Source organism: Ascaphus truei, chromosome 1 (assembly GCF_040206685.1).
Source record: "Ascaphus truei isolate aAscTru1 chromosome 1, aAscTru1.hap1, whole genome shotgun sequence".
Lineage (NCBI taxonomy): Eukaryota > Metazoa > Chordata > Amphibia > Anura > Ascaphidae > Ascaphus > Ascaphus truei.
Genome location: NC_134483.1, coordinates 337,524,655 through 337,551,133, shown reverse-complemented (window position 1 = coordinate 337,551,133; position 26,479 = coordinate 337,524,655). Strand labels below are relative to the sequence as shown.

The 26,479-nt window shown below is 42.8% G+C and overlaps 1 protein-coding gene across 7 annotated transcripts in view; it reads right to left on the bottom strand.

The window, feature by feature from the left end:
- The window catches only part of SLC4A4 (solute carrier family 4 member 4), a 289,901-nt gene that overhangs the window by 118,925 nt on the left and 144,497 nt on the right, over window positions 1–26,479 (bottom strand). For all 7 annotated transcript variants that reach the window (XM_075607963.1, XM_075607983.1, XM_075607994.1 and 4 more), the window contains exon 4: window positions 310–445. In XM_075607963.1, coding sequence (XP_075464078.1) covers window positions 310–445 — 136 coding nt within the window. The remainder of the gene's footprint in view (window positions 1–309; window positions 446–26,479) is intronic.

Sequence of the window (26,479 nt, the reverse complement as noted above, 5' to 3'; positions counted from 1 at the left end):
CAACATTTGATCTTTATCGTCCAAAGTACTAAAACCAACGTTTCGTTCACCACCCTGCGGAAGGTCCCGGAGAAGACCGAAATGTTGGATTCAGTACTTTGGCCGATAAAGATCACATTTTGATATTGAACCTGGCAGTGCTGTGTCTATTTCATCGGAGTCTGGTGCAGTATTTATCTATATCAATCTATCTACTGTATATATCAATCTATATACATATCTATATATAAAATGTGTGTACGTCTCTCTCTCTCTTTTGTATGTAATTTTAATCCAGCTAACATCACTAATACCCCTAGCAAGTCTTACCTTGCTGTCTCCTTCCATTCCATTTCTTGGCCATCCACGGCCAGGAGCTCATCCAGTTCAGTGAAGAGCTGTGGGGGGGCTGGGCTGTCATCCTCCTCACCCAAGATAAAGCGGATGCGTTCTGCGGCTGGGGAGACTGTAGAGGTGAAAATACTGCGGTTAACAGCCTGATTGATTATGACTGACGTGCGGCTCTGGGCCATCATTTTGTCCCTGCAAGTATTCAGCTTGTTTTCCAGGTTATCCTTTCCATCTGACATCTTCCCCCTCGTCCTTCTTTCCCTATATGTCTAGACAACTGAACTGTGTGTAAATGCTACTGTGTGCCCCAGCAGCTGATACAAAAGTTACCAACGTAGCTCCAAAATTCAGATGTAACAACCCAATGCCCTTGTAAAAAAAAAAGAAAAAGTGCTATGATGCTTGCAGACAATATACTCGAGGTATACTTGCGTATGCCCAGAGACCTTTAGCACTCTAATCAGCTGAGGTTGGCAACCTTCATATTTATATGGCAGAAAACCAGTTTAAACCACACTGGCTGGGGCAACAGGAATGGACAGGAGCATCCTTCCCCACAGGTTCTCCACCCTCCCATCTAAAAAGTGCTACTTTCCATTGGTCTGAGTTTAAAGACTTATTACCAATGAGGCAATGTTTAACAAGACCATCTACTCTTTACAGGAAGACTGGGGTTGAATATATTAAGTCAGGCATCATTGCACCTGAAAAACAAACTTGGGATCAAACACTGTGTGTTTGGTGAGGAGATCACCATTTTTATTTATTAAAGTCACAAAAAACAACGTTAGACTACTTCAATATAACATGCAAACGTGTTTAGCACATATGATCAGGACTATTGGATTCAATGACCATGTTTACCTTATAACCACATTTTCAAGCTACTTGTATGCTTGTATACCACAGGCAACTTTCTGTACATGCAATATGTGTCTGATTTACAAAGAATTGGACCTGCCAGGATGAGGCTGCCACAGGATATCAGATCTGCCTTTGTTCCAATGTACTCTGAAAACTCTACAAATGTATAATATGGGAAACTAAATAATTCCTGGCTAAGGAGCTGTGTCAAATGTAAGAACAATTACTAACACAACCGTCTTACATTTTATGAAGCAAAAGCATTATTCAAATAAAACATTGCACAAGGGCACATTTACTGACTAAAAAACTATTTTGGGACCACAATGGAAGTGAACTTAAATTTACACAAGCTTTTCCAAATCTCCAACACTACATGCAATAGGGTGTGTCTGGATTTCAGTTGCTACTGTGGGTACAACTAGACATGGGGTAGCCAACTCCAGTCCTCAAGAGCTACCAACAGGTCAGGTTTTCAGGATACCTCTGCTTCAGCGCAGGTGGCTCGATCAGTGGCTCAGTTGAAGACTGAGGACTGGAGTTGGCTACCCTTGAACTAGACTACACAACTGCAGTAAACCCTCTTTGATATGGTTCTCTGGCAATAATGCAGCCAAAGAGATGTCTGAAGATGAGGCAGGCAATGATTATGGGTAGTGAAAGCATCCTACAAGTACTCAGTCACATGTTAAGATGAACTATCTAGTAAACAGCCCAAACCTAAAACCCATTCCTTAAGTATATTCTAAAGGCTTTCAACAATTAATAAAAAGGTATTTAATAAAATACTTAAGAAGTCATGTCAACTTTAACTGAATTTCTGTGATTTGGAGTCAGTCTCACAGATTTGTAGCATCAGCGGCCTAATATTGAACATCACTAGAGCCTCACTAATAAAAAGATTCTTGCTTTTCCTGGTCCAAACCCTCCCAAATCTGATGTAGGTGCTAAGAGGGTGACATTCCTGTGTTAGTCATAATTTCTCTCTCCATAATAATCAGAAATGTCTACGTATTTTGTCTAATAAAATCGAACTTACGCACCTGATGACTTCAAGCACGCTAACAAAATGAATAATATCAGCAGTCACTTTTGGGAGTTTGTCACTCTTGCTTTTGATGCCTGCAGCTCTGACCAAATTAAAAGAGCAGCCCGCCCCATACGCTCTCATTTTGTACCTTACTTTTCATTTTATTTTAGCGAATGAGATGGAGAAGTCGTGCATACTATGCCAAGGCCGGGTCAATTTCAATTTCAATAAAACAATCCACATAACGTACAAAATTAAAAATTAACCTTTTGCATCTCTCATGCTACATTTGAGATCCCATTTCAGTGGTTTATAGAGCCTAATTTTGTCCAGCAACCACAGAAGCTTAGTTTAAATGGCAAGACATTATTTTGTTATTTTTTCTATATCTTTACACTTTAGTTTATGATAAAGTTCTTAACATTTTAGAAGAGGTTTATGATCCGCTGCAAAACATTTTATTGACACTTTGTGGCATTATGCATTCCATCAATCTACATCTCTGTTTTACAGTCAGATGTGCAGTGCTCACCTGATCTTGTGAAACAGACAATGATGTGAGCAATAAAGAGAACTCACTGGAAGATAGTTTTACTTATTCTGGCCTCAGTCTCAATAGCTTCCATTCAGATTTATGTTCACCAAGTCATTTTTGGCTTCAGAAGTTGCTTTTGCTTAGATCTTTGGGACTTAATATTATTGTTAATAATAATAAAAATAACAATAACAACAACAACAACTTTATTTCATACAGTATAGCGCTTTTCTCCCGATGGGACTCAAAAGTGCCTCACAATTACAGTATAGTGAGCAGTACATAGGAATTTTTCCAGACATCGTCTTGGTCATATAATAATCATATTTGTTAGAGCTACAGTACTTCTGCCCCAAAGTGCTTAAAATCTAATTTGGGCATATGGGGCTCAAGGATATAAAGTGACTTAAACTAAAGACAAAAAATCCCAATGCTACTTCCAATATGACAAAAAATACATAGTTAAATACTTCACTGTTTGTCTTCTCACAAGAAAGAGTCATTTAGTTAAACTCTTCGGCCAAAGTGTTATAAGCATGCAGCCACGTCACGGCCCCTTTGCAGGTCCTAAGCTGCAGGCTTAGAATGCGTTGGCCTACAAGCGTGCCCCCTGCCGTGTGTAATAAGCAGCGATGATGAAGATCGTGATGGCGGTGCACTGCTGAGGAAAAAAATGATGGGCTGCCGAGCAGAAAGTACTAATAAAAAACTTTAATTAACACATAGAAAAAGATGGCGGACCTCACAGGATCACTAACGCGTTTTGCGCTACAACAGCGCTTTGTCAACGAGTAGATAACATATGTATAAATGGTTGTTTAAATACTAGTTACCATTTGCGCATGTCTGCCTGGGGCAAATTGGAATTAAAAACACCTAAGGAGGGAGCCAGCGGAATCTGGAAACCCATACCAAATCAAATCTTCCTGTCAGATAGTGATCAGCTGACGACGGCTTCAGCGGCTTGGGTGCCTGGGTGCCTGATGGCCAGGAAGGTCCGAGGGTTTCTTGACACCGTCCTCCATCAGGGTTCTGGGCGTCCTCCTCTTCTTTTCTTCGGCCAGAAGAACAGCAAGAAAATCCAAGACTGTGGTTTTCGGCCGGAGCTTACTCACCCAGGTTGTTTTCTCTCCGAAGAGAGACGGTGACTAGCCGTGCATCACTTCATCTCCTCCGCACACAAAAACACAAAGTAAGTGCTATGTGTAAAGTGGGTGCACTGCTACATTGACCATAGCCGGACACCAAGTGATGCGTGTCTGAGCTGGGGCAGCCCAGCCCTAATGGGCTGGGCAGGTTCAAAAATTCCGTCCCCCCTTAGCCAGAAGGCCCAGGAACGACGTGTATGTAGGGAAGTAAATCCATAGAATCCAAGGTCCGATGCTGGGAACTGTTCGACGTACCAGTGTGTCGCTGCGGAAGGGCATAACCTTGCCCAAAGTAAGCTTCACACGGACGGTACTCTACTAAGAACCACCCCTCCCCCCCTCTTTCCTGCCGGGATGCATGACCCAAGAAATCTTGGGCTCATCCCACCTCTCGGCCAGGCCAGAAGACCAAACATGTGCCACTGTCCATCCTACTCCAGCCACATTTCTAAAACCTGTCGCTTTTTCCTCCACAATATAACTAAGATACACCCTTTCCTCTGTTGCTCGACTGCTAAAACTCTGACTCAGGCCCTCATTCTCTCCCGTCTTGATTACTTTAACCTCCTGCTGTCCGGCCTTCCTGCCTCTCACCTGTCTCCCCTACAATCTATCCTAAACGCTGCTGCCAGAATCACTCTACTCTTTCCTAGATCTGTCTCAGCATCTCCCCTCATGAAATCCCTCTCCTGGCTTCCGATCAAATCCCGCATCTCACACTCCATTCTTCTCCTCACTTTTAAAGCTTTACACTCATCTGCCCCTCCTTACATCTCAGCCCTAATTTCTCGTTATGCACCATCCAGACTCTTGCGTTCTTCTCAAGGATGTCTTTTTCTACCCCCTTTGTATCTAAAGCCCTCTCCCGCCTTAAACCTTTTTCACTGACTGTCCCACACCTCTGGAATGCCCTTCCCCTCAGTACCCGACTAGTACCCTCTCTATCCACCTTTAAGACCCACCTTAAGACACACTTGCTTAAAGAAGCATATGAATAGCACTGTGGATATTCTGAACACATGATACATAAAGCTTGGCCCCCTGCAGACGCACTTACCAGAACTCCCTCCTACTGTCTCTGTACGTTCTCCCTACCTACCAATTAGACTGTAAGCTCCTCGGGGCAGGGACTCCTCTTCCTTAATGTTACTTTTATATCTAAAGCACTTATTCCCATGATCTGTTATTTATATTATCTGTTATTTATTTGATTACCACGTGTATTACTACTGTGAAGCGCTATGTACATTAATGGCGCTATATAAATAAAGACATACAATACAATACAATACAGGTAAGATAGACACTACACTTGATCTTAGACAAAAGGCCTAGAAGCGAAACCACTCACAGACATGTTTCAACCTTAATGGGTCTCATTAGTGTGAGGCTGGTTGTACTGGCTTTGCCATTTTCAAGGCAGTAGAATTTACCATACACATTTTAAGTTAAGGGCAAAAGGTGACACAGTGTGCTCATTTGCATGTCCTTTCCCAGAATCCCTTGCTGCAGTGGAAGCACTGTATGCTAGGTGATAATGGTGAAAGGCAGGGTTGTATACCTGTCTAAGACATGTGAATGTGCTCACAACTGATCTTTTTATTTGCTATATGCTATACGGTGGAGGTTTCTTGTCGCCTTTTTCACCCACCATAACTTAAAATGTATACAGCTATAGATAGCCAGGATATTGACATTAAAAATATCTATAAAAATGTGTACAGTAGATGTAAATGCAACTGAGTAAACATATCCAACCATGTAGATACATTTGTATCCAGGGCTGACAAAACTAAGCTTAAATGAAAAAGGTACTCCATTATGTATATTATTTTATTATAAAGTATCAATGTATAAGCAATGGAGAAACAAAAAGGATCTATCAGAAAATAATGTTCTACTGTGTATACAGTATCTAAATGGCTTCTGGTTATGGGTATTATTATCCCGGGAAAAAAGGAGAGAATAAATGCACACAAGATGTACATATGGGTGATATTTTCCCAAAAGATGATGGGTATCAATGCTGACTAGAGGGTATTCAATCCCCGTATTTTATCAAGAAAGTATGGAAAAACTAAGCCGTATGTGTAAGCAAGTAACGGGATGGATCTTTAACATTAATAAGGTCACGCATACTTCTAATTAAATGGGCAATGAAAATTGTGAGTTCGCATTGGTGATGTTTTAGAACCAGCAATATATTTAAATGTGAAATTAAATAATAACTAGTGGTGTCTTCTTCTCCAACTTCTAGGACTACCAGTTTCTAAATTAGCAAGTCGCCAGCAGAAGAAAGTACATATCTGAAATAAATAAAGACATCAGCAATGCTTCTTTAAAGTGGATATGGCCTATTTCTCACCCCACTGTGCCACCCTGTATTGCAGTAAAAGCTACATGGAAATGAAGTGCATAATCCAATTAAGGAATTTGCTGGGTCACGGGTCTCCAATACCTGGTTATACCACGTGCACTTCGCTACCTTTTTGTAGGTTAATGGGGCATTTATTAGCTGTTTATGTGCTCTCTTAAGCAAGAGAACATATTTTTAACCCATCCTTATCGCTCTACTTGAACAGTGTGCTAGGAATACCCAGCAAACCCAAGACACAGACTGCCTGCCCTACGGGGAGCTTTAACCCATTGAGTACTACAGTCGTGCAACATATTCCATCTCTAACGCTGAGGCGTTTACAACTGCATGCTGCTCGAAATCATTTTTCTGTCATATCACCTTGAATACCTGCTGTACATAAAACAGCAGGTACTTTGAAGAATATCTTTCTCATGTTATTCTACCTACTAGATTATTGTATCTAGGGATACAATGTGATTTACACTTTAAAGAGCAGGAGATTCATTTCAGATAATACTACTGTGTCTATTGGATATTTATTATCAGAGCATGTGGTACAAGTGCAAACATGACATTTAAATAAATTTTTTAATCAAATGTAAACGAAGACATTTTAAATAAAGTATAAACTAAGAGTTTGCACCTTCACTGGTGTTTTGGTTTTGCCAGAACTCGATCAGTTTAGGATTTGTAAAAATTTATGGAGAGGGGGGAATTGGAACAAGCAGGAAAGTGTTTTTCAAAACCAGGCCAAACAATTTTATTTATTTTTTTCATTCTAACTTTTGTGCATAAGATTAGGAGTATTTCCTTCACAAAGTCAAAAGTTTGTCCAGCTTATGAAAAAAAAAAAAAAGAACTGGAAAGAAAAAGGTTTAAAATTTTGATATTTGAACAAACTTTGAAGTTTGTATTTCAAACCTGCAGACCTGCCCTTCCCTACTGTAAACTATAGAAAACAGTGGCCCCTGCACCCGCTAACTGAGAACAAATTTGTGCCAGCCCATTTCAGTAGTGAACAGGGCCAAAGGCGTAGTACTGTACAGTATATATTGAAACACTTCAACTTCAAACTATAAATCAAACCCGCCACTATAAGAAGTGTCTTGTGACATGTTTCTTGCTTAGCTGTATATTGAAGGAGTGTCTTTTTAAGACTTGTTAAAATACCACAGAACAGGCATTTACTTGCTCTGTAAATTCTAGACAATTAACAACTAAATGTGTAAGACACTAAAGTGCAATAAAGATGTATAGGAAGGTGTGACAATTGTAGCTCTTCACCTGCCTGTTTTTACACTGTTTAAGATAGTGCAGTGCATGGCTTTAAAGTACAATTGACTAAATAGAGCATTAACCATGTATGTAGGACATTGGGCCATATTACTAAGCAGTGCTATTCCATAAGATACAATTTGGCGCCGGAAGCCACCTTAAAGCCAACTACAAGTGAATGGGTCCTAAGGTGTCTTCAGGCACCAGTATGGCATAAAAATGGTCTCTGTCTGCAGAGTTGCAGAAAGATTAAACAGAGTCATTCTATGCACCTGTAAAAGAACTTGCAGAAATCGTAATGCAGTGATGTTAGCTTCCCTGCTACTTGGTCTGAATAAACCATACCTGAAACACTTCTTTAATTAGAGAATTGTTAGTGTTGTAAAAATAAAAATTTGGCCAAACCAGTGGCTAAAATAAAAATTGTCTAAGTTAGAAGCAGTGGTTTTCAAACATGTTTTGGGTAAGGAAACCTATAATTATATTGTGAAATTCTGAGGGACCCAACCCTCTAATAGCACGTTTGAGATCAGATGCATTGTAAGGAACCCCAACCCTCTCTAATACCATGTCTGAGATCAGATGCATTGTAAGGAACCCCAACCCTCTCTAATAGCATGTCTGAGATCAGATGCATTGTAAGGAACCCCAACCCTCTCTAATAGCATGTCCTCAGATCAGATGTATTGATAAGGAACCTCAACCCTCTAATAGCGATTATATCTGATGCAGTGTAAGGAACCCCAACCTTCTCTAATAGTGCATCTGAGATCAGATGCATTGTAAGGAACCCCAGCCCTCTCTAATAGCGCGTCTGAGATCAGATGCATTGTAAGGAACCCCAACCCTCTCTAATAGCGCGTCTGAGATCAGATGCATTGTAAGGAACCCCAACCCTCTCTAATACCATGTCTGAGATCAGATGCATTGTAAGGAACCCCAACCCTCTCTAATAGCATGTCTGAGATCAGATGCATTGTAAGGAACCCCAACCCTCTCTAATAGCATGTCATCAGATGTATTGATAAGGAACCTCAACCCTCTAATAGCGATTATATCTGATGCAGTGTAAGGAACCCCAACCTTCTCTAATAGCGCGTCTGAGATCAGATGCATTGTAAGGAACCCCAACCCTCTCTAATAGCGCGTCTGAGATCAGATGCATTGTAAGGAACCCCAACCCTCTCTAATAGCATGTCTGAGATCAGATACATTTTTAAATTCTTTTATATTGGCTACAATGTTCAAATTGCCTGAAAATTGCAGGGAACCATTTAAGGATACACGAGGAACCCAAGGGCCCCTAGGAACCTTGGTTGAAAAACACTGAGTTAGAGACAAATGTAAACAAATCAGGATCTTCAAAACATAAACAAGCTCAGGCATATGAAATGTAATTCATTGAATGAAGTCTCTGAGCTACCCAGTTTCACTGATTTTAGGAAAGAGGAAACTGAAAGCAATGATATCATCACTTGAATGGCAATAAAGCAAACCTATTAGGATAAACTTACCAGGATAGCCCATGATAATGAGAAGCGGCAAAATAATAATTGCACCGTAATCCCATAAACCTCTCAATGTCAAATTTAAAGAGCAAGTGAAATATACCTAGATGTTGGTTGCTTTGAGGGGGACTGCTCACAACTGTTGTGGTTTTACCATGCGTATGGAAGCTATATATGGCTATACAAGATACATTATTAATATAGAATTGCAGGTACTCTGGGGTCATACTGTGCTGGTATAAATTTTTTATATTTCTTTTTCACTTCACTCAGATAATGATTATTTAGTTTTGCAGGGAAGTGTCAATCTTCAACCATAGAGCTGGAGGAGGAAACTGGGATGAGTTGTTAATGTGTAGACGGTCTCAGACATTGCAGTATATAATCAAACCGGCTCACCTAATTTATAGTCTTATTGGTTTATTTTGTACTACACTAAAAAAAAAAACAGAACTGAAGGGGTTGACCCTAAAATGGACATACGGTAGATCTATTTTTCTTAGCTTGCATACGCATTACAGTTTCCAACCCGGTGTCAGAACATTATCAAAGTTTCACTAGCTACTGCAATTTAGGACAGAACCCGTATCTACTGGACTGGGTCCCCTAATACTGACAGCATGTGTTCTTTCAGATGTTAATGGTTGTAACCCATGAATAGACAAGCTTGAACTAGATCCAGATTTTACCTCTCATGACTGGCGCTTAACAGAACAACTTGTTATTCAAAATGCTTTCCTATACACAATGTCCCAAAAAGCGAACAAAATGAAATACTACACAATAATAATATAGATTTTAAAAAAAATATATGGGTGACAGCAGATCAGACGGTAAAGGGTGAAGTTGTTCGTTCAATTAAGATCACAGTATTTTCCCCTTGTATGAATCTGCTGTTTTTTTCCCTATCATATACAAAGTAAAATGTTTTGCTCTTTTCAGGAGGTGAAAAGTAGTGACTTGGATCTTAATTACACCAGTGTATTGCTTTGATTTCTCCCTCTGTCACCAAACGTTATGTTAGATTTGATGCTCTTTAAACATTGAGCACTCATCAGTAATATTACACGGTCACGTTTACTAAGCAATGCTGAGGCAAGTGAATGAGCCATTAGGTGCCTCGCAGCTCAGCACTGCTTAGAGAATATGCTCAAGTGAGTGGGCTATCCTGGGAGAGTAAATGCAAGACGTTAGAGCGGAGTTAGATGCATAAATGGGCATTGCCTCTTGTCCGTTATATTTTAATTTCTTTTTTTATGGCAATGCAATTATCTAAGCTGCTGGACTTCCCGTTCTCACATGATCGATCGACAAAGATCCTGCTTCACAGCGCGTGCAATATGGCTGCAAATTACAAAAAAGGAGAGCCGTGGCTTCCTAAATGGTTGCTATAGCAAATCAAGAAAGCTTAATACATGAAAAAAAAACTCATTAAAAAGGGCATCAAGTACGAGAAAAATAATGCAGTAAGTATTATTTATTACTACACAACTGATTTATTTTAAAAAAAAATACTGTTTTAAGATAATATACAGCAGGGCCTCACTTCTCGGCGCTACGCTGATACGGCAGCACCGAGAAGGGGCCGCCATGTTGAATCCGAAGTCGCGCATGCGCAGAATGGACGGGTGCACCCGGTGCGCATGCGCAGACCGCAATTTGCGCGCGCATACCGTAGTTTGCGCGCACAGAGCATAGGTCACACATGAGCAGAACGGCAAAAATGCTGGTTTGCGCAGAACTGAAAATCGCCGGATCCACCGGCGATTTACACTGTACGGCGGGCCTCTGGAACGGAACCCGCCGTATACCCGGGGCCCTCCTGTATTAAAATGTAAGTAAACTGTGTCATGGACTGTCATTAATAATCCACTTTGTCTGAGATGGTAAAAAAAACTTTTGGGTTTACCATTTGGTGACAAATATATGAAATTTGGTTAGCATTACATTTCTTACATGTAATGCAGCTTTAGGAATCACTACTTACACATCCTAAGATCTTGATAAACAGACCACTATTATATATTTGTTTTACATCATATCAAAATTGAGCGTCACTCGCTAATCCAGATGTCTATGGAGCATTTGGAAACCGCCACAGAAGGAAGTACAGGTAAATAAACCCCCTAACTGGCAGTTCACTTAGGGTTTGGAAGTCTCTAAACAATACTGAGTTGTGGACAAACTACAGATGTAGCCAACGTTATTGCAACCCGAGGAGCGATGCAGCAGGATATACAGAGCACGCCAGTGCGACAATAGGCCATTACTTTCAGCTTCGTGCGAGTAGGAGGTGGGGCTATCTCACCATTTCTGCCGCAGGAGCACGCTACTGGCAGAGGTAACGTTGGCTACCTCGGTCGGTGGCCCACATGGTCAAGCAATCAGAAACCATTTGAAAGTTCGTTTTTGTCTTTGCTTCTCTTACTTGCGCAGCTGATCATGAAAAGCCATAAAACTGAAGCAAAGGGTCATCTTAGCTCTTTCAGTAGCTAGGAGAACTACTACAGCTGCAACTGCCGGTTGTAGACTGCTTGCCTTGAGAATTTTGCACTTATACCCATCCCATGATGTGAGATTCCTGCAGCACGCTGGAAGATTCCTGCAGCATGCTGGGAGATTCCTGCAGCACGCTGCGAGATTCCTGCAGCACGCTGCGAGATTCCTGCAGCACGCTGGGAGATTCCTGCAGCACGCTGGGAGATTCCTGCAGCACGCTGGGAGATTCCTGCAGCACGCTGGGAGATTCCTGCAGCACGCTGGGAGATTCCTGCAGCACGCTGCGAGATTCCTGCAGCACGCTGCGAGATTCCTGCAGCACGCTGCGAGATTCCTGCAGCACGCTGCGAGATTCCTGCAGCCAGACTAATGGACCATCGGATTAACATAGCGGGGTTCCCTGCATTTGAATGGGACTCACACTGTGTGAATTCTACCGGGCTGCGAGTCCCATTCAAATGCAGGGAACCCCTCTGTGTTAATCCAATGGGCCATTACAGCCTGCTGTGGACCATCTCATGAGTTACTGCAAGAAGGTGACAGATTTTCCTTGGCAAGCAGTCTAAAACCGGCAGTTGCATCTGTATGCAGAGCAGGATTCTGTATTTACAGTTAAGTGCATATGGAAAACGTTATTTCTGCTACAAGCTGGCAGATTTCTGCTACAAGCTGGCAGGTTCCTCAAAATGTGTTTGCAAATGGTTGCAAATAGAAAAACATTTTACAAGTTATCCGAGACTGTTATTTTGGGCCTCTAAACCATCCTACACACAAAGGAGTCGCAAGTAATTCAGAATTACGCAATTAAAACCACATCACATGAAAATAGCCAGTTTACAATAATATAGGTCCAAGGAAGGACCTTAATATTTGTGCATTATTATAACTTGGCTTGCAACAACGTTTTTATATTTTACATCTGATGCTCCGTTTAGGAGATACATCTCAACCCCCTTATAACGCTGTGCTTGGGGTCCAAAGAATCACATTGCATTATAAGCGGATCGCGTTAGAAATAATGTGCAATTGTATGCATTGTACAATAAAGTATTTAAGTCACCAATAATCATGTTGTAAAGTATTCATAAATACAAAAATTGGGAGCCACGCTTATAAGCGGATTCGCGTTGTAACAGATCACGTTATAACGGGGTTGAGCTGTATAAACATTTAAAATATTAAGGTGCCTGGGGGATAAAATGGCAATCTCACCATAGCCCAATGCGGTCTAAAGGTTACCATGGTAAATGCAAAATAGCTGTCTGAGTAGATTACTGGCTCTGCATGTCTTTAACCCAGGCGGTGCTGTAAAAGCTATGTAATACGGCAGGCATAAGTTTATAGGGGTGCATGTTACAATGGATAAGAAGTATGCAGTAGTAAATAATGGCTGCAGTGGAAACATTGCATGCTAAACGATAATGTGGAAAGACTGGGCTGCAGACTTGTCTGAGACATGCAAATGCACCCACGTGATTTATTTTATTTGCTGTACATGGTAAACTTTGAGATTAAGAAAGGTTTGATTTTAAATACTAGAAAAAAAAACATTTAAAAAAGAAAAGAAAAAAAAAACATTTAAAAAAAGAAAAGAAAAAAAAAAAAAAAAGAGCCGGACATGCTCGTGGGTAAGATACTACAGTAACATTATACGAGGAGAACAGTTATACAATATAGAACGTCCAGCATGTCCCGTTCCCACTGCAAATAAAAGTGCCGGAACTGGGGTCCTGCGCTTTCTTGCTCCACTCTAGCCCTGGTAAGACAGTAAATTGGTTGGAGTCTAGTGGTAATCACTCTTCCATAATGGCATAGTAGTGCCACGCTGTTCTTTGTAATACCATAAGGCACCATTTAAAAAGGGCTACACTGCATTGAGTATTACAGACTATTCAGCCTCTACAAATGAGGGAAAAATATTGTGTTGGGTACTCAGAAAACTTCTCAGCTTCTTTCATTTAGCCCTTTTCGAGTTAAAACATTTCTCATTAAATTCCAACCCACATGGGGTTGAAGTACATTTTACCATCTGCTCTATAACTGCATGCAAAATGTTGCTGACCTTAACGGCACACTCACGTTCAAACTCTCAGTGGTCAGCTCCACTCTGGTTAAAATCAAATCCATTAACAGGCGCTGCAAATAAGCTTGCTAATAACCATGCTTTTCTATCGAACATAACTTTAGCAATTACTGCTACATGTAATTACCTCGCATTTATCCTTTACCGTGGCATCTAACGGCAATTTTAAACGCTGTTTCTAATGCTGTGGGGCTAATTGGCCTTTTTGGAGTATATTAAAACCAGTGTTAATTATTGCTAAATTGTGCAGAAACACAAGGACCTTGGGGGCATTTTACTAATACTTTAAGACTTACATGGGGTACTACTTGTAATGAGTGAAAACGAGTTGCTGTAACTTTAGCGCTGATCTTATGACATGTTAATGGGTTGCAAGTTAAATTGTTTGCCGGTCATAAACGCATAGAATCAGCTTTCTGGGTCATGACCTTTGCTTGTGCTCTGCCTATCACAGACTAAGGGAGGATGCCACACGGCTGAAAGCAGGTAACACATTACTGCCTACAGTATGTAAAGGTAGCAACGGCAGAAAGAAGGCAAAGAGAAAAGGTAAACGTAAAAGCTTCAATGGCTATTGTTCCCAAGACTCCCTGGTAAGTTTGCAATGACTTAACACACCTTTTGATTGCTCTTGTAAGCACTGTAATGATAGTGGAGTGATGGTAGGGTTAGAAATACCGTATATATCACAAAGATGATGGATTATACTAAAACATACTATAGCGTCTACATATCTGTCTGATAGTTAAGTCCAAGCTTGTTGAAATAGTAACAGGTAAGTCAATCTTACATTTGTTTTCATAAGTCTGAGAAACAAACTGTGGGGGGTAATTCAATATACTGCAAAACACATTGAACCGGAGGGAAAAAAAAACATTCAAATCAATAGGAGTTTTGGCTGATCGCAGCTTCAGAGTATATTTAATATCCCCTAAGTAGTGCTGATAGAAACAGTTATTCATGAAGCTAAAAGACTTAAGTCTGACCTTTTAGTTTAAGATATACTTTTTATTTTTTTATTTTTTTTTACGTTTAGCATTAAGCTATTTTTTGTTTTTCATCTCCACTGTGTTAACAATTTTTGAAGATTGTAACAACCTTTTTTTAAGGGGATTTATATTATGGTTCTCATTCGTGAAACGTGGGTAAACAAGATAAAATGAATAGGGTTACCGTGCATCACTCATCCTTCAACATACTGTATGTACAATGTTGTATGTGCAACCATTTATTGCAATTAACGAGCTTCTCAGATCTCAAAGGTTTCCGTTTTCAGAAACCTGTATAGTACAGTACATGCATGGTACAGTGGTTCTGTGACAGCTCCCCATTGTCGGTCTGTCCCATAGTACTCTGCAACCATGAGCTGTATTGGGTTGATTCTATGCATCAATCTTCCATTGCTCTAACAAAAGCAATACTTCTTTGTCCTCCAACAGCCAATCTTCCCCTTTTAACCGTAACGTAAACTTATAATGGGTTTTTTGTACTAGTATAAAAATGTAAACCATTTTATACCAATATCATGGATAGAATCCCTACTTACTGTTCTGAACTCTTGAAATACATTAGTGTCACAGAATGCATAGGAAAAGTTGTGATTACTTGTTTCTACTACTGCTTTTCAGGCCACCGTACTATTGTGTGAGGATTATGATTTGTGGTTTGTGGTTTGTTAGGTGAAAGGAACTGAAGAAACGTTTGCTGTGCTTCAGGGTTATACAAAACGTAGAGAGGAAACTATGGAATATAATTTTCCAATTTATAATGTCTCTTGTTTTTCTCCGCAATCTTTATTCAACACAATGGTGGAGATCAACCCCAAGAAGATACAAACAGCTGTCAAAAAGGAGGAGCAACCAAGACACCTTATCAAAGTACGTAAGCTAAAGATTCTTGGTATGGTAGTCAATGTGGTCCACAAGTCACAATCCTCTTGATGGTAAGACAATGTTGACAAGACACGATCCGCAGTGACACTAAATCAATACATTTACCTGTTAACTAATATACTTAGCTGATACATCGGTATTCTGCATTTACAAAACAAGGAGATGCTGCATAATTACAACTAGAAGTGTCTGTTCAACGTCATTGTCCAGACCCTTGATAAATTACCCTAGTATTACTTTAATTACTTTAGTAAGAACTACATTTAGTCTTCTTCACTTCAGGAAATTCCTGTAGTAGCACCAGAGTGGTCTTGTAGCTGTCCTTTGAAAGGCAAGCTACAATAATTAACCATTGCACACCACTGTTCTGTAAATAGTTATCTATTACAGAGACAAAAAGTATTTCATTTATTACGCCAAAGCGGTTGAGTAATTTTTCTGTCATAAGAACATTAGGTCCTAAGTATAGTTACCAAAGTCTACCAGATGGAGCAAACAGGAAGAAAACTAGTGCAACAAAATAGCACGTGATTTGTGAAGCAAACACAGTTTTATTGAAAGCTACGGGTTATTTTTCTTTGATAAGTCCCATGTTATTTGGTATTCTAGTCCAGAATGATCAAAACACAAATATCACCCTGTCTTTAATACCTTTTCTTACCCTTTGATAAATGTGGTGCAAATTATTTTGCCCGTGTCCTGCAGTTGGGAGACTTTAACAAACAACCCTCAGAGTTTGAGTGATCTCCTTTAAAGCTCTTCACGGCACCAGGGGGATAACAACGCATACACCATCTTCGGCAAATCAAAGAGACAACCTACCATATTTAACCCTGTAATAGCTATCAGTAACATTAACATATCACAGTTCTTTAGATATATGTTTGCAATGCAGCACTGCAAGTTTAAGTGCTTGGAAAGAGTTTACAATACAATCTGATAACAAATTCACACAGAGTTGGCATAATTTACCCACATAAAGTCAGTGTTTAATCGAAGTCTGATTCCCATTCCCATGCCACATCCACTGTGCCCTTCCTCCTTTACGCAGTAAATTACAGTGGATATATTATATATAGTGCAGCACGCATATTCAACAACCAGCCACCCTTCAAATCAATCAGCTGCGCATTAAAAGGGCTAGCTGAGCAGGGCCAGCTTAGTTGGCGGTGCTATCGGTGGGAATGCACGTGGACCCGTGCTTACAGAGTCGCCGCACTCTTCCTCGGCCCAACTTCAGTAATCACAGTTGAATATTGTGGTGGTTAAATTAGCCACCAAAACATTTAACCTGCGATAGTCAGGGGAGAGCACGGGGCCTCTGTAATTGCCGGCATCTCCTCCCGCTACCATGAGACAACCCTTCGCCATGACAAAGCGACATCACATGACGTGAGGTCGGGAAAGAGGCTCCGCCCATCACGAGACATCATCAAGGTGACGCGTTGCAGCAGGTAGGAGATGCCGGCTCCGGTAGTGGCCCCCCAAACTCCCTCTGCACCAGGCCACGCAAAACACCCAGCCGACCCCGACTGCAGCCACTAGTGCATTCCAGCTGTTGCAATAACGCTTGCGACATCTGTATAAAGCCATTGATTAATGATGCAATGCCTCCACGACAGTTATGCAGGGAAACCCACAAATATAAAGCACTCCTAAAATATTCTGCACTTTGTTTCATTATGTTTTCACTTTTCTTAGAAATCATACAGCATTACGTATGCTGAGCACATGTGAGAGGATGTATCAAATTGTAACCGCTGCCGTATTTGATACATTTCTGGAAGTGCATAACCTCTTCTATAACCAACACCCGAAACACAGCATATAAATACAAACAGAGCAATATACATTAGATGAATATAGTTTGGTATACTGATGCTATAGGCCGTCGGATGAACATGCCCCTCAAAGGCCCCTATTCAATATGGTGATAAACTGATAACATAGTTAATGATATGCTAATTTTAATTCAAGTAAACCCATTGTTAGCTGTGTCCATAGCTTCTCACAATATTAATCTTTCATACATGCACACTGTGGGGTAGATCTTCAGAAGTCGCGTTTGCTCTAATAATGTTCGTTACCGAAATGAGGAGCACACATAATTTTAAATTTTAATGGGTATCTCTAAAATAATGAGATGCAAGAATTATGTCCGTTACTAAAAGTAGCAGCACTGGTAACGGGGATTTATGTGGAGCTCGACGCGTTAACCAATGCACTTCACATTGGCAAAACCTTAAGTCACATTAATTAACGCATGCGTTAAAGGCGCATTACTCATGTAAGTTAGATAAAGCTATTGCTGTAATGTGGATAACTGTATATTTCTTTATACTGTTTTAAAAAAAAGTGTATATATATGATAATAATTGTTTGTTCTTGCATAGTGCTGCTGGGTTTAAGTAGCGCTTTACAGAGACATTTTGCAGACACAGTCCCTGCCCCATGGAGCTTACAATCTATGTTTTTGGTGCCTGAAACACAGGGAGATAAGGTGACTTGCCCAAGGTCACAAGGAGCTGTCACTGGGAATTGAACCAGGTTCCCCTGCTTCAAACTCACTGCCAGTCAGTGTCTTATGTGTCCTTCCTTCATTCCATTCCATTCTACTAGGTAATGGGTTGTCAGCCTTAATGGGTTAACTGTGTGGGATCACTCGGTTAACTCCTCTCCCCCTCATGTGATGTTGGATGACTATGCAGAAAGACATAGCAACTCCTTTGTATGTCTTTTGACCCATTATGTCACTATAGGGAGATCGAAGGGTATGTATAGCTCCACCCTATGTTCTAGAAACATGTTCCTCAGGGTTCAAGCCTCACCACGAGTCATGTAAATAGGTTTGTGTGTATAGTTATGTGCAGGGCTCGACAAACTAGGAAAAAACCCAATCGCCCCCCCCCCCCAAAAGTAACTCACCCCCCCAAAAAAAACTCTGTCACCCCCCTCCCCTTCCCCCACGTCTCTTACCTGTGGAGGGGTCCGGCGGCGTGGTGTGGCGATCTCAGTCTTCTCCCTTGCAAATTGTACTCTTTCCCCTGCAGATCCTGAAAAAATGGCAACGGGACACCGTGCCAAAAAAAGCTGTGTGTGCTGTGCACGCGCATAGTAAGTGAAACTTCATTGACTTTTGTCACAGAAATTGACTTATAACGCGCGTGCTCGGCACACATGTGTCAGTGTGTCAGTCAGTGAGTATGTATGTGTTTGTTTGTGTGTGTGTGTGTGTGTCAGTCAGTGTATGTATCTGTGCCGGTCAGTGTATGTATCTGTACCGGTCAGTGTGTGTATTTGTGTCAGTCATTTTGTGTGTGTGTGTGTGTGTGAGTGTATGTCTCTCTCTCTCTGTGTTGTGTGAATGTCTCTCTGTGTCGGTCAGTGAGTGTATGTGTGTCAGTCAGTGTGCGTGCGTATGTGTGTCAGTCAGTGTGTGTGCGTATGTGTGACAGTCAGTGTGCGTGCGCGTGCGTCAAAGTGTGCATGCGTCAGTGTGTGTGTGTATGTGTTTATTGGCAGCAGTACCAGCATCATGAATGTTGAGCGGGTGGGGGAGCTCACAGTGGGGGGGAAGGAATAGGCACATCATTCAGGGGTGGTGTTCGGTACATCACTGGGGTGTGCGTGCGTGTGTCAGTGTGTGTCAGAGTGTGCGCGTGCGTGCGTCAGTGTGTGCGCGTGCGTGCGTCAGTGTGTGCGCGTGCGTCAGAGTGTGAGCGTGCGTCAGAGTAAGTGTGTGTGTGTGTGTGTCAGTCAGTGTGTGTGTGTGCGTTAGAGTAAGTGTGTGTGTGTCATTGTGTGTATGTGTCAGTCAATGTGTGTGTCAGTCAATGTGTGTATGTCAGTGTGTGTGTGTCTGTCAGTGTATGTGTATCTCTCTGTGTGTACCGTATGTCTCTCTGTCTGTGTCCTGCCCCCTCTCTCCTGACTCCCCCCACCCCCGACGGAGCTGCGGACCCGGGGGGCTCAGTCTGAGTCTTGTGAGCAGATACCCCCCCACCCCCCGGCGGCGCGCTCAAGCTCCCCCCTTCCCCACCCCCCGGCGGCACGCTCAAGCTCCCCCCTTCCCCACAACCCGGTGGCGCGCTCAAGCTCCCCCCTTCCCCACAACCCGGCGGCGCGCTCAAGCTCCCCCCTTCCCCACAACCCGGCGGCGCGCTCAAGCTCCCCCCCCGGCGGCGCGCTCAAGCTCCCCCCCCCGGCGGCGCGCTCAAGCTCCCCCCTTCCCCACCCCCCCCGGCGGCGCGCTCAAACCACCCTATTCCCAGGCGCCGCTGCCAGCCGCTTCTGCGCATGCGTGGCGCGCGGCATGGCAGTGGGCGGGGAACGGCGCCGCAGAGGAGTCTCCCGCCCCGCGGCAGAGGAGTCTCCCGCCCGGCGGCAGAGGAGTGTCCAGCCCCGCGGCAGAGGACTCTCCAGCCCGTGTATCCTGTGGCAGCAAGCCCACCTGCGGAGGTATGTGTATGTAATTATGTGTGTTTGTTTGTGTCAGTGTGTTTGAGTGTGTTTGCTCCGGGGGCAGGGGGACTTGCAGGGTGACAGAGGAGTGCAAAGCCGGGGCCATGAGTGTTTGCTCCGGGGGCAGGGGGACTTGCAGGGTGACAGAGGAGTGCAAAGCCGGGGCCATGAGTGTTTGCTCCGGGGGCAGGGGGACTTGCAGGGTGACAGAGGAGTGCAAAGCCGGGGCCATGAGTGTTTGCTCCGGGGGCAGGGGGACTTGCAGGGTGACAGAGGAGTCTGTATGCTTCTGACATAAGAGGAATAACAGCGGTGGGACCGGAGCAGCTTCAGACAGCTGACGGAGTTCCCCCACCAGCGCCTGACGTCACTGGGACGTATAGTAGCGTTAAGAGCGGCGCCGGCGGCTATCGCCGCCGGCGCCGCATATGTCTGCGGCCGTGTGGGGGGAGCGGGGGCCATTAGGAGCGGCGCCGGCGGCTATCGCCGCCGCCGCCGCATCTGATTTGTGGAGCGGGTGTGATGTCAGTGTTGGGGTCGGGCTGAGCCAGAACACAGCCCGGCCTCAACTGCCAGCACTGACGTCACATCCGTTTCATTTCTGTCTCCACAATTCTTTTTTGCCCTAGTTTGAATGAGGTGCCACTAAGGAAGTTTCACTTCAAAAATGGCAACGGGACACCGTGACATAAAGCAATGTGGCGCCACATGATGTCACGTAGCATCCCGTTGCCATGGCAACATGGTGTTATTTGATGCCGTGTGGCCATTTTTTCAGGACCTGCAGGGGAAAAAGTACAATTTGCAGGGTAGAAGACGGAGATCGCAGCACCCTGCTGCAAATAAGCACTCGACAGCGGCCAAAATGCACTCGCCCGTGACTAGCAGGCGAGTGCATTTGTCGAGCACAGGTTATGTGTACTAAGGATGTCCAGTCACCATTTACTGTTCTCAGTTACAGAATGTGCCCTATGTAGTTAGCGCCCGTAGTAATGGCCCAAGATTGTTCTCTGGCCAGAAGAGGAGTAATCATGTGCCCAGTAGGAGTTCTCAGAATAGAAGCTCCGGAGTATTATCAGATCGGCTCCACCGGAAGGTCCTCAGTAATCAACCGAGTATAGAGTAAGAATGCTGTATACCGAAACGGGATAGTGATCCCAGAGAATAGTGTGTGTCCCAACAAGGGTCCACCTGAGATAGGGCATTATTGAAGCTATGCAGGATATTGCCAATCTAACCAATACTAAGGGAAATAAGCATAAGAACTTCCCCAGCATAGGAGTGAGAGCTACCAGGAAAAGTACAGAGTAACTATCCTGTTTGACACCACTTAATGTCTGAAGTGAAGTCCGTCTGTTCTGTGGAGAGCATTATGAATGGCTGTGAATAAAACTCTAGTTTGTACTATAAAGGATCCTGCCGCCCAACATTATTCTATCTGCATATGCACGTCCAGCCTGCACCAACCCAGCACCCTGAAGAGGTATGAGAGACTGAGCACAACCATGTATATACAGTATATACTGTATATGCAACTCAATGTAAACTTCTTTAGAGCCGGGCAAGGAGGGTTACACCATATTAGATAACACAAACATATCACTTTAATCACAAAAAACATACTATACTTTATGATGTGTTTCAGATATGATCTATAATATATATATCATTGAATGACACGTGTAACTTTTTGTAATGAAGTCATATACGCAGTACACTGCTTCTAGGCTATTCCCCCCAAAAACAATGATAATTAGGGCCTGGATGTGATTAACGGCAGCTTTTGGAAGGTCTTAAATATCGTGGAATTATTCCCATGCACTTACATGAACTGAGATCTGAGGATCTGCGTAGTTCGGTACACTGCTCATTACCATATGTTTGCATACAGGTAAGCAATACTGTACGTCCATTAAAGTTAGTGATCCGCTATTTTTCAGGTGAATGCGAGGGTATCGTAACACAAATGCCCTTTGTGGATACATGTTATATGTGATAAGTTAAATAGCGATAACGTACCGATAAAAAAAAAATGTACGGACATCTGACGATCTCCCCCTATGTACCATGGATGTATCCATAAAGAATAGACTTGACGATTAAAAAGCTGTACACATACTTTCAAATCATACTCATGGCGATTAACTGTGCTTTCTCATCTAGGAACAAAATGAACCAAAAGCACAGACATGTTAAAGGGGTTTAAAAGAGTTTGTATGCCATAAGCTCCTCCTTTGTATGCCACTGTGTGTTAAGCAGGATCTTACACAGGCAAAGTCTGTTTTATTATTACAATTCACCCCAATATCAAGTTGTTTTTTAATCCTATATAAACCAGAAGGTCCTCTGGAGTGTGTGCCGCTGCACTCAAACCACCGATTGCCGAAATATTTCATTTCTTACTTTGGGCAGTAATTGCAAGTAAAAAGAAAGATGAATGTGGCGTCACCCAATCGGAATCTGCAAAGTCAGCACTCGATGAGGTCACAGCTTTCTATAGGCTGCCAGAGTGATGCTGACCCCAGTGGACATCGTGTTTCTCCTGGAATATTGGTAAGAGAATGTCAGTCACCATAGCATGGAATGCTGCCGTTGAACTCTGGGGAACCCATTGTTTCAAATATACAGATGGAGTACCATTTACTTGAAATTTAGGCGCAAGGAAACTGCAGCTGAACGGAGCTTGACCGCGAGTCTGTTCGCGGCTTCCCTCCAATATGCCCAAAAACTCAGTAGACTAATTTCCCATAAGGATTAACACAGTGGGGATCCCAGCTTCTGAATGGGAATCCCGCTGAGGTCCCTCTCTTTGTCTTTAAAAGCTCTTTAAAATTCAATTGGTATTTGTAATAAATATAGGAGGCAGGAAACAGGGTTTCCGGAGCTGAACCACATTACTTTCAGGTCAGGAGACCTCCTGCTTCCCGAGGTATAGACCACCATATCGGGTGACGGAATCTCCTGTAAGTTTAAATGTCCCAGTCATGTGACCGAGACATTTAAACTTGCAAGAGATTCCGGCACCCCATACTGGGGCCTGTACCTTGGGAAGCAGGGGGTCACCGGACCTAAAAGTAATGTGGTTCCGCTCTGGAAACCCCGTTTCCTGACTCCTGTATGTAATAAATATATAATAAAAGCAGAGCATCACTACCTTAGTGGCTAACCGCGAAGGTAATGAAAGGATTAACCCTTCCGCTACCCCACAGGGAGGCCTAACCGCCCACCCAGGGTCAACAACACACTTCACCCACCTCCTGTACCCCCAACACCACACACAGAAATGGGCAAAACGCCAATTAGCCAAATATGGCTAATAGTGCTTTTGTCCATTCAAATATACAGTACAATAAAATACAAATTAAATTAATAAATGTTTTACTTACCCTTGCCAGGATGAAGGCAATCCTCCTCCTCCGCTGCGTCTTCACCAGCACCAACATTCCAGAAAGGCCCGATGGCCAACCATTAAAACACCAGTAACCCCTTAATTACCTTAGAGGTTAAGAGTAAAGAGTGTAGTTGTCCATGGGTGGGTGGTTAGGCCTCCAGGGCGGGTGGAAGGGTTAACCCCTTAATTACCTTAGCGGTTTTAACCAGTAAGGTAATGAAGGGGTTAATCCCTCCAGCTACCCACACGGGAGGCCTAACACCCCACCCTGGGGCAATTACACCCTTCACCCACCCCATTAAAACACTAGTAACCCTTTAATTACTTTAGCGGTAATAACTGCTATAATAATTCAGGGGTTAGTGGTTTAATGGTTGGGCATCGGCCCTCTCCGGAATGTTGATGCCGGTGAGGACGAAGAGGAGAAGGACGAGGTTTGCCTTCATCTTGGCAGGGGGGAGTAAAACATTTATTAATGTTATTTGTATTTTATTGTACTGTGTATTGCTCTTTTCTCCTCTTGTCGAAGAGTTGTTACCTATCACTAGTCACAAGACATACAAAAGGTGTGGCTTCCTTTCTGCATAGTAATCCTACTTCACATGATGGGAGGGGAGTAACCTGAGTGATCCCTAGAGATGGGCAATTTTTTTCGAGGAGGACGATGACTTCCATTTTAGTAGTCAGGGGAGTTGCCTATACTGAGAAAGATGACTATGCAAAGTAAATTTAAAAGAATCACATCCCACATTTCCTAAAATCATTGCAATAAGAACTATATTGACTTGACAAGCCTAAGGCACCTACTGTAGTGACTGGATTAATGTACAGGTGTCAGATCCAACAAAACTAGAACCCACAACCAATGCTTTTCTAGGCAGCAGCTATAGTAGTGTGAGCTAAGCCAGCTGCTGGGTGGCATTACTGGAACGATCTGATAGCATATCTCCAAGGGATATCTATTTTGTTGATTGTAATCTTGATCGAACTTCAAGCACAAAGTAACATGTAATATGAGGGCTATGAGTTACTGAGGCCAGGTGAGATTAAATAAAACACAGGTTTTCTGACACACACACAATAAAGACAAGGTGAAGCACAGTAAATAAACCAGATGCAGAGAGACAGTAATATAACAACGTGACCTGGTTACTTGAGTTAGTACTTGTAATCTTATAAAGGATAAAGACAGTGGGCCATATTTACAATGCAATGTTCAGCCATAAGGCACCTTTGGTGCTGAACTACATTGCACCTATTCAAATAAATAGACTGTAAGGTGTCTCCCCGCGCCAGAAGGTGTCTCATGTCAGAATACTGCTTATTAGATATGGATCTCTATACCAGAAGAGGGTAAAGTTCTTTGTATAGATATGAGCACTCAATGAGAAGTTGAGCTCAAAACTAGGTATGCTTTGACAGTAAGGCTAGCCATCGGCTGGGTTAGCTCACACTGCTAGATCTGATGCCCAGAACAGCAGAGGTTGTGAGTTCTAATCATGTTGGGTCTGAACACCAATCCAGTCATTAGGTGCCTTAGGCTTGCCAGCTCAGTATAGTTCTTATATACAGCCTTTTAAGAAGTGTGGGATGTGACTCATTTAAATATGCCTTGCATAGCCATTAGCATACCTCCCAGGGTACCACAGGTATGCTTATTTTTTAGCACAGGCATCTCGCTCTAATTTATTTGGAAGTAAGTTCGAGGGGAGATGTATACTGCTGCGGCCAAGTTTATTCGAGCATTTGCCCGTTCTTGGCCGCAGCAGTATCCTGGCGCGCGCCGGAGGGTGACGGGCGCGCGCCGAAGCAGCGGAAGAGCGCCCTCCGATCGGGGCGCTCTCCCTACCGCTGCCGGGTCCGCCGGGTCCCCCGGAACCCCCTGCCGCCGTCCCGCGATCGCGGGACACCAGGGCTCCCTCGGGGAGCCCTGGACGCGCGTGCAGGGGGCGCAGGCTCCCGATGACGCGTGACCACGCGGCACGCAGAGGGGCGGCCACTAGCAAGCCGGGAAATCTCCCGGCTTGCGGTACCGGCCACACTTTAATAAAGTGTATCGGTAGTGTATATGATTTGAGATCATCCTTGTCTTCCTACCCAATGTGCAGATGGACTTTGGTGTGGGGATCGTATTTGGTCTGGAAAATCCAGGAAGGGGATTTAGACAAGTTCACCCATCTTTACTTGTTGCAACTAATTATTGCTCATATTTACTGTAAACAGTGTGTGTGTGATATATATATATATATATTATACATAATATATAGCGCAAATGGAAATATTACTGTATGCTCATTTGCATGTCTTAGACAGGTCTGCAACCCTGCCTTTCAACCTTATCACCCAGCACACAGTGCTTCCACTGCAGCAAGGGATTCTGGGAAATGACATGCAAATGAGTACACATTGCCACCTTTTGCTTCAAAACCATATAGCATGATCCCCTCTAAGCTTATGCTTGCTGCATTTCACAGCTTTGAGCACAGCCTGGGTTAAGATGCATAGCCAGTAAACCCACCCACAGACAGCAGTTTCGACTTTAATGGGTCTCATCAGTGTGGGGTTGGTTATACTGGCTTTGCAAAATATATGTGTGCACACACACACACACACACACACACGCACACACACACACACCCATATACATACAGATGTAGCAAAAACTATTGCACCTGTTAGTGTGTTATGGTGGGAAATTATGTGATATTCTGCATTATCACTGCCATTGAATCCTATGGAAAATCTGTGATTATCTTATTATAATGAGATATTCTGTGTTATCAGCAGGTCCATTCACCTTTGCTACACCTATACACACACACACACACACACACACACACACATAGATGTATTTATATATATATATATATATATATATATATATATATATATATATATATATGTATACTACACTTAAACTACACTAAAACTAAGTGACGTGATGGACCTTTTAAACTGACTCTTATTTTTTTTATCTAGCACTTTAAAAATTAACCCCAAAAGCATCACCCAAAATGCTTGGACAAAGCAGAGTTACAGTAACTCAGAGAAACTCACTGGCCCAAATACATCAAGCAGTGGTAAGGAAAGCTGGAGGAGTTGTC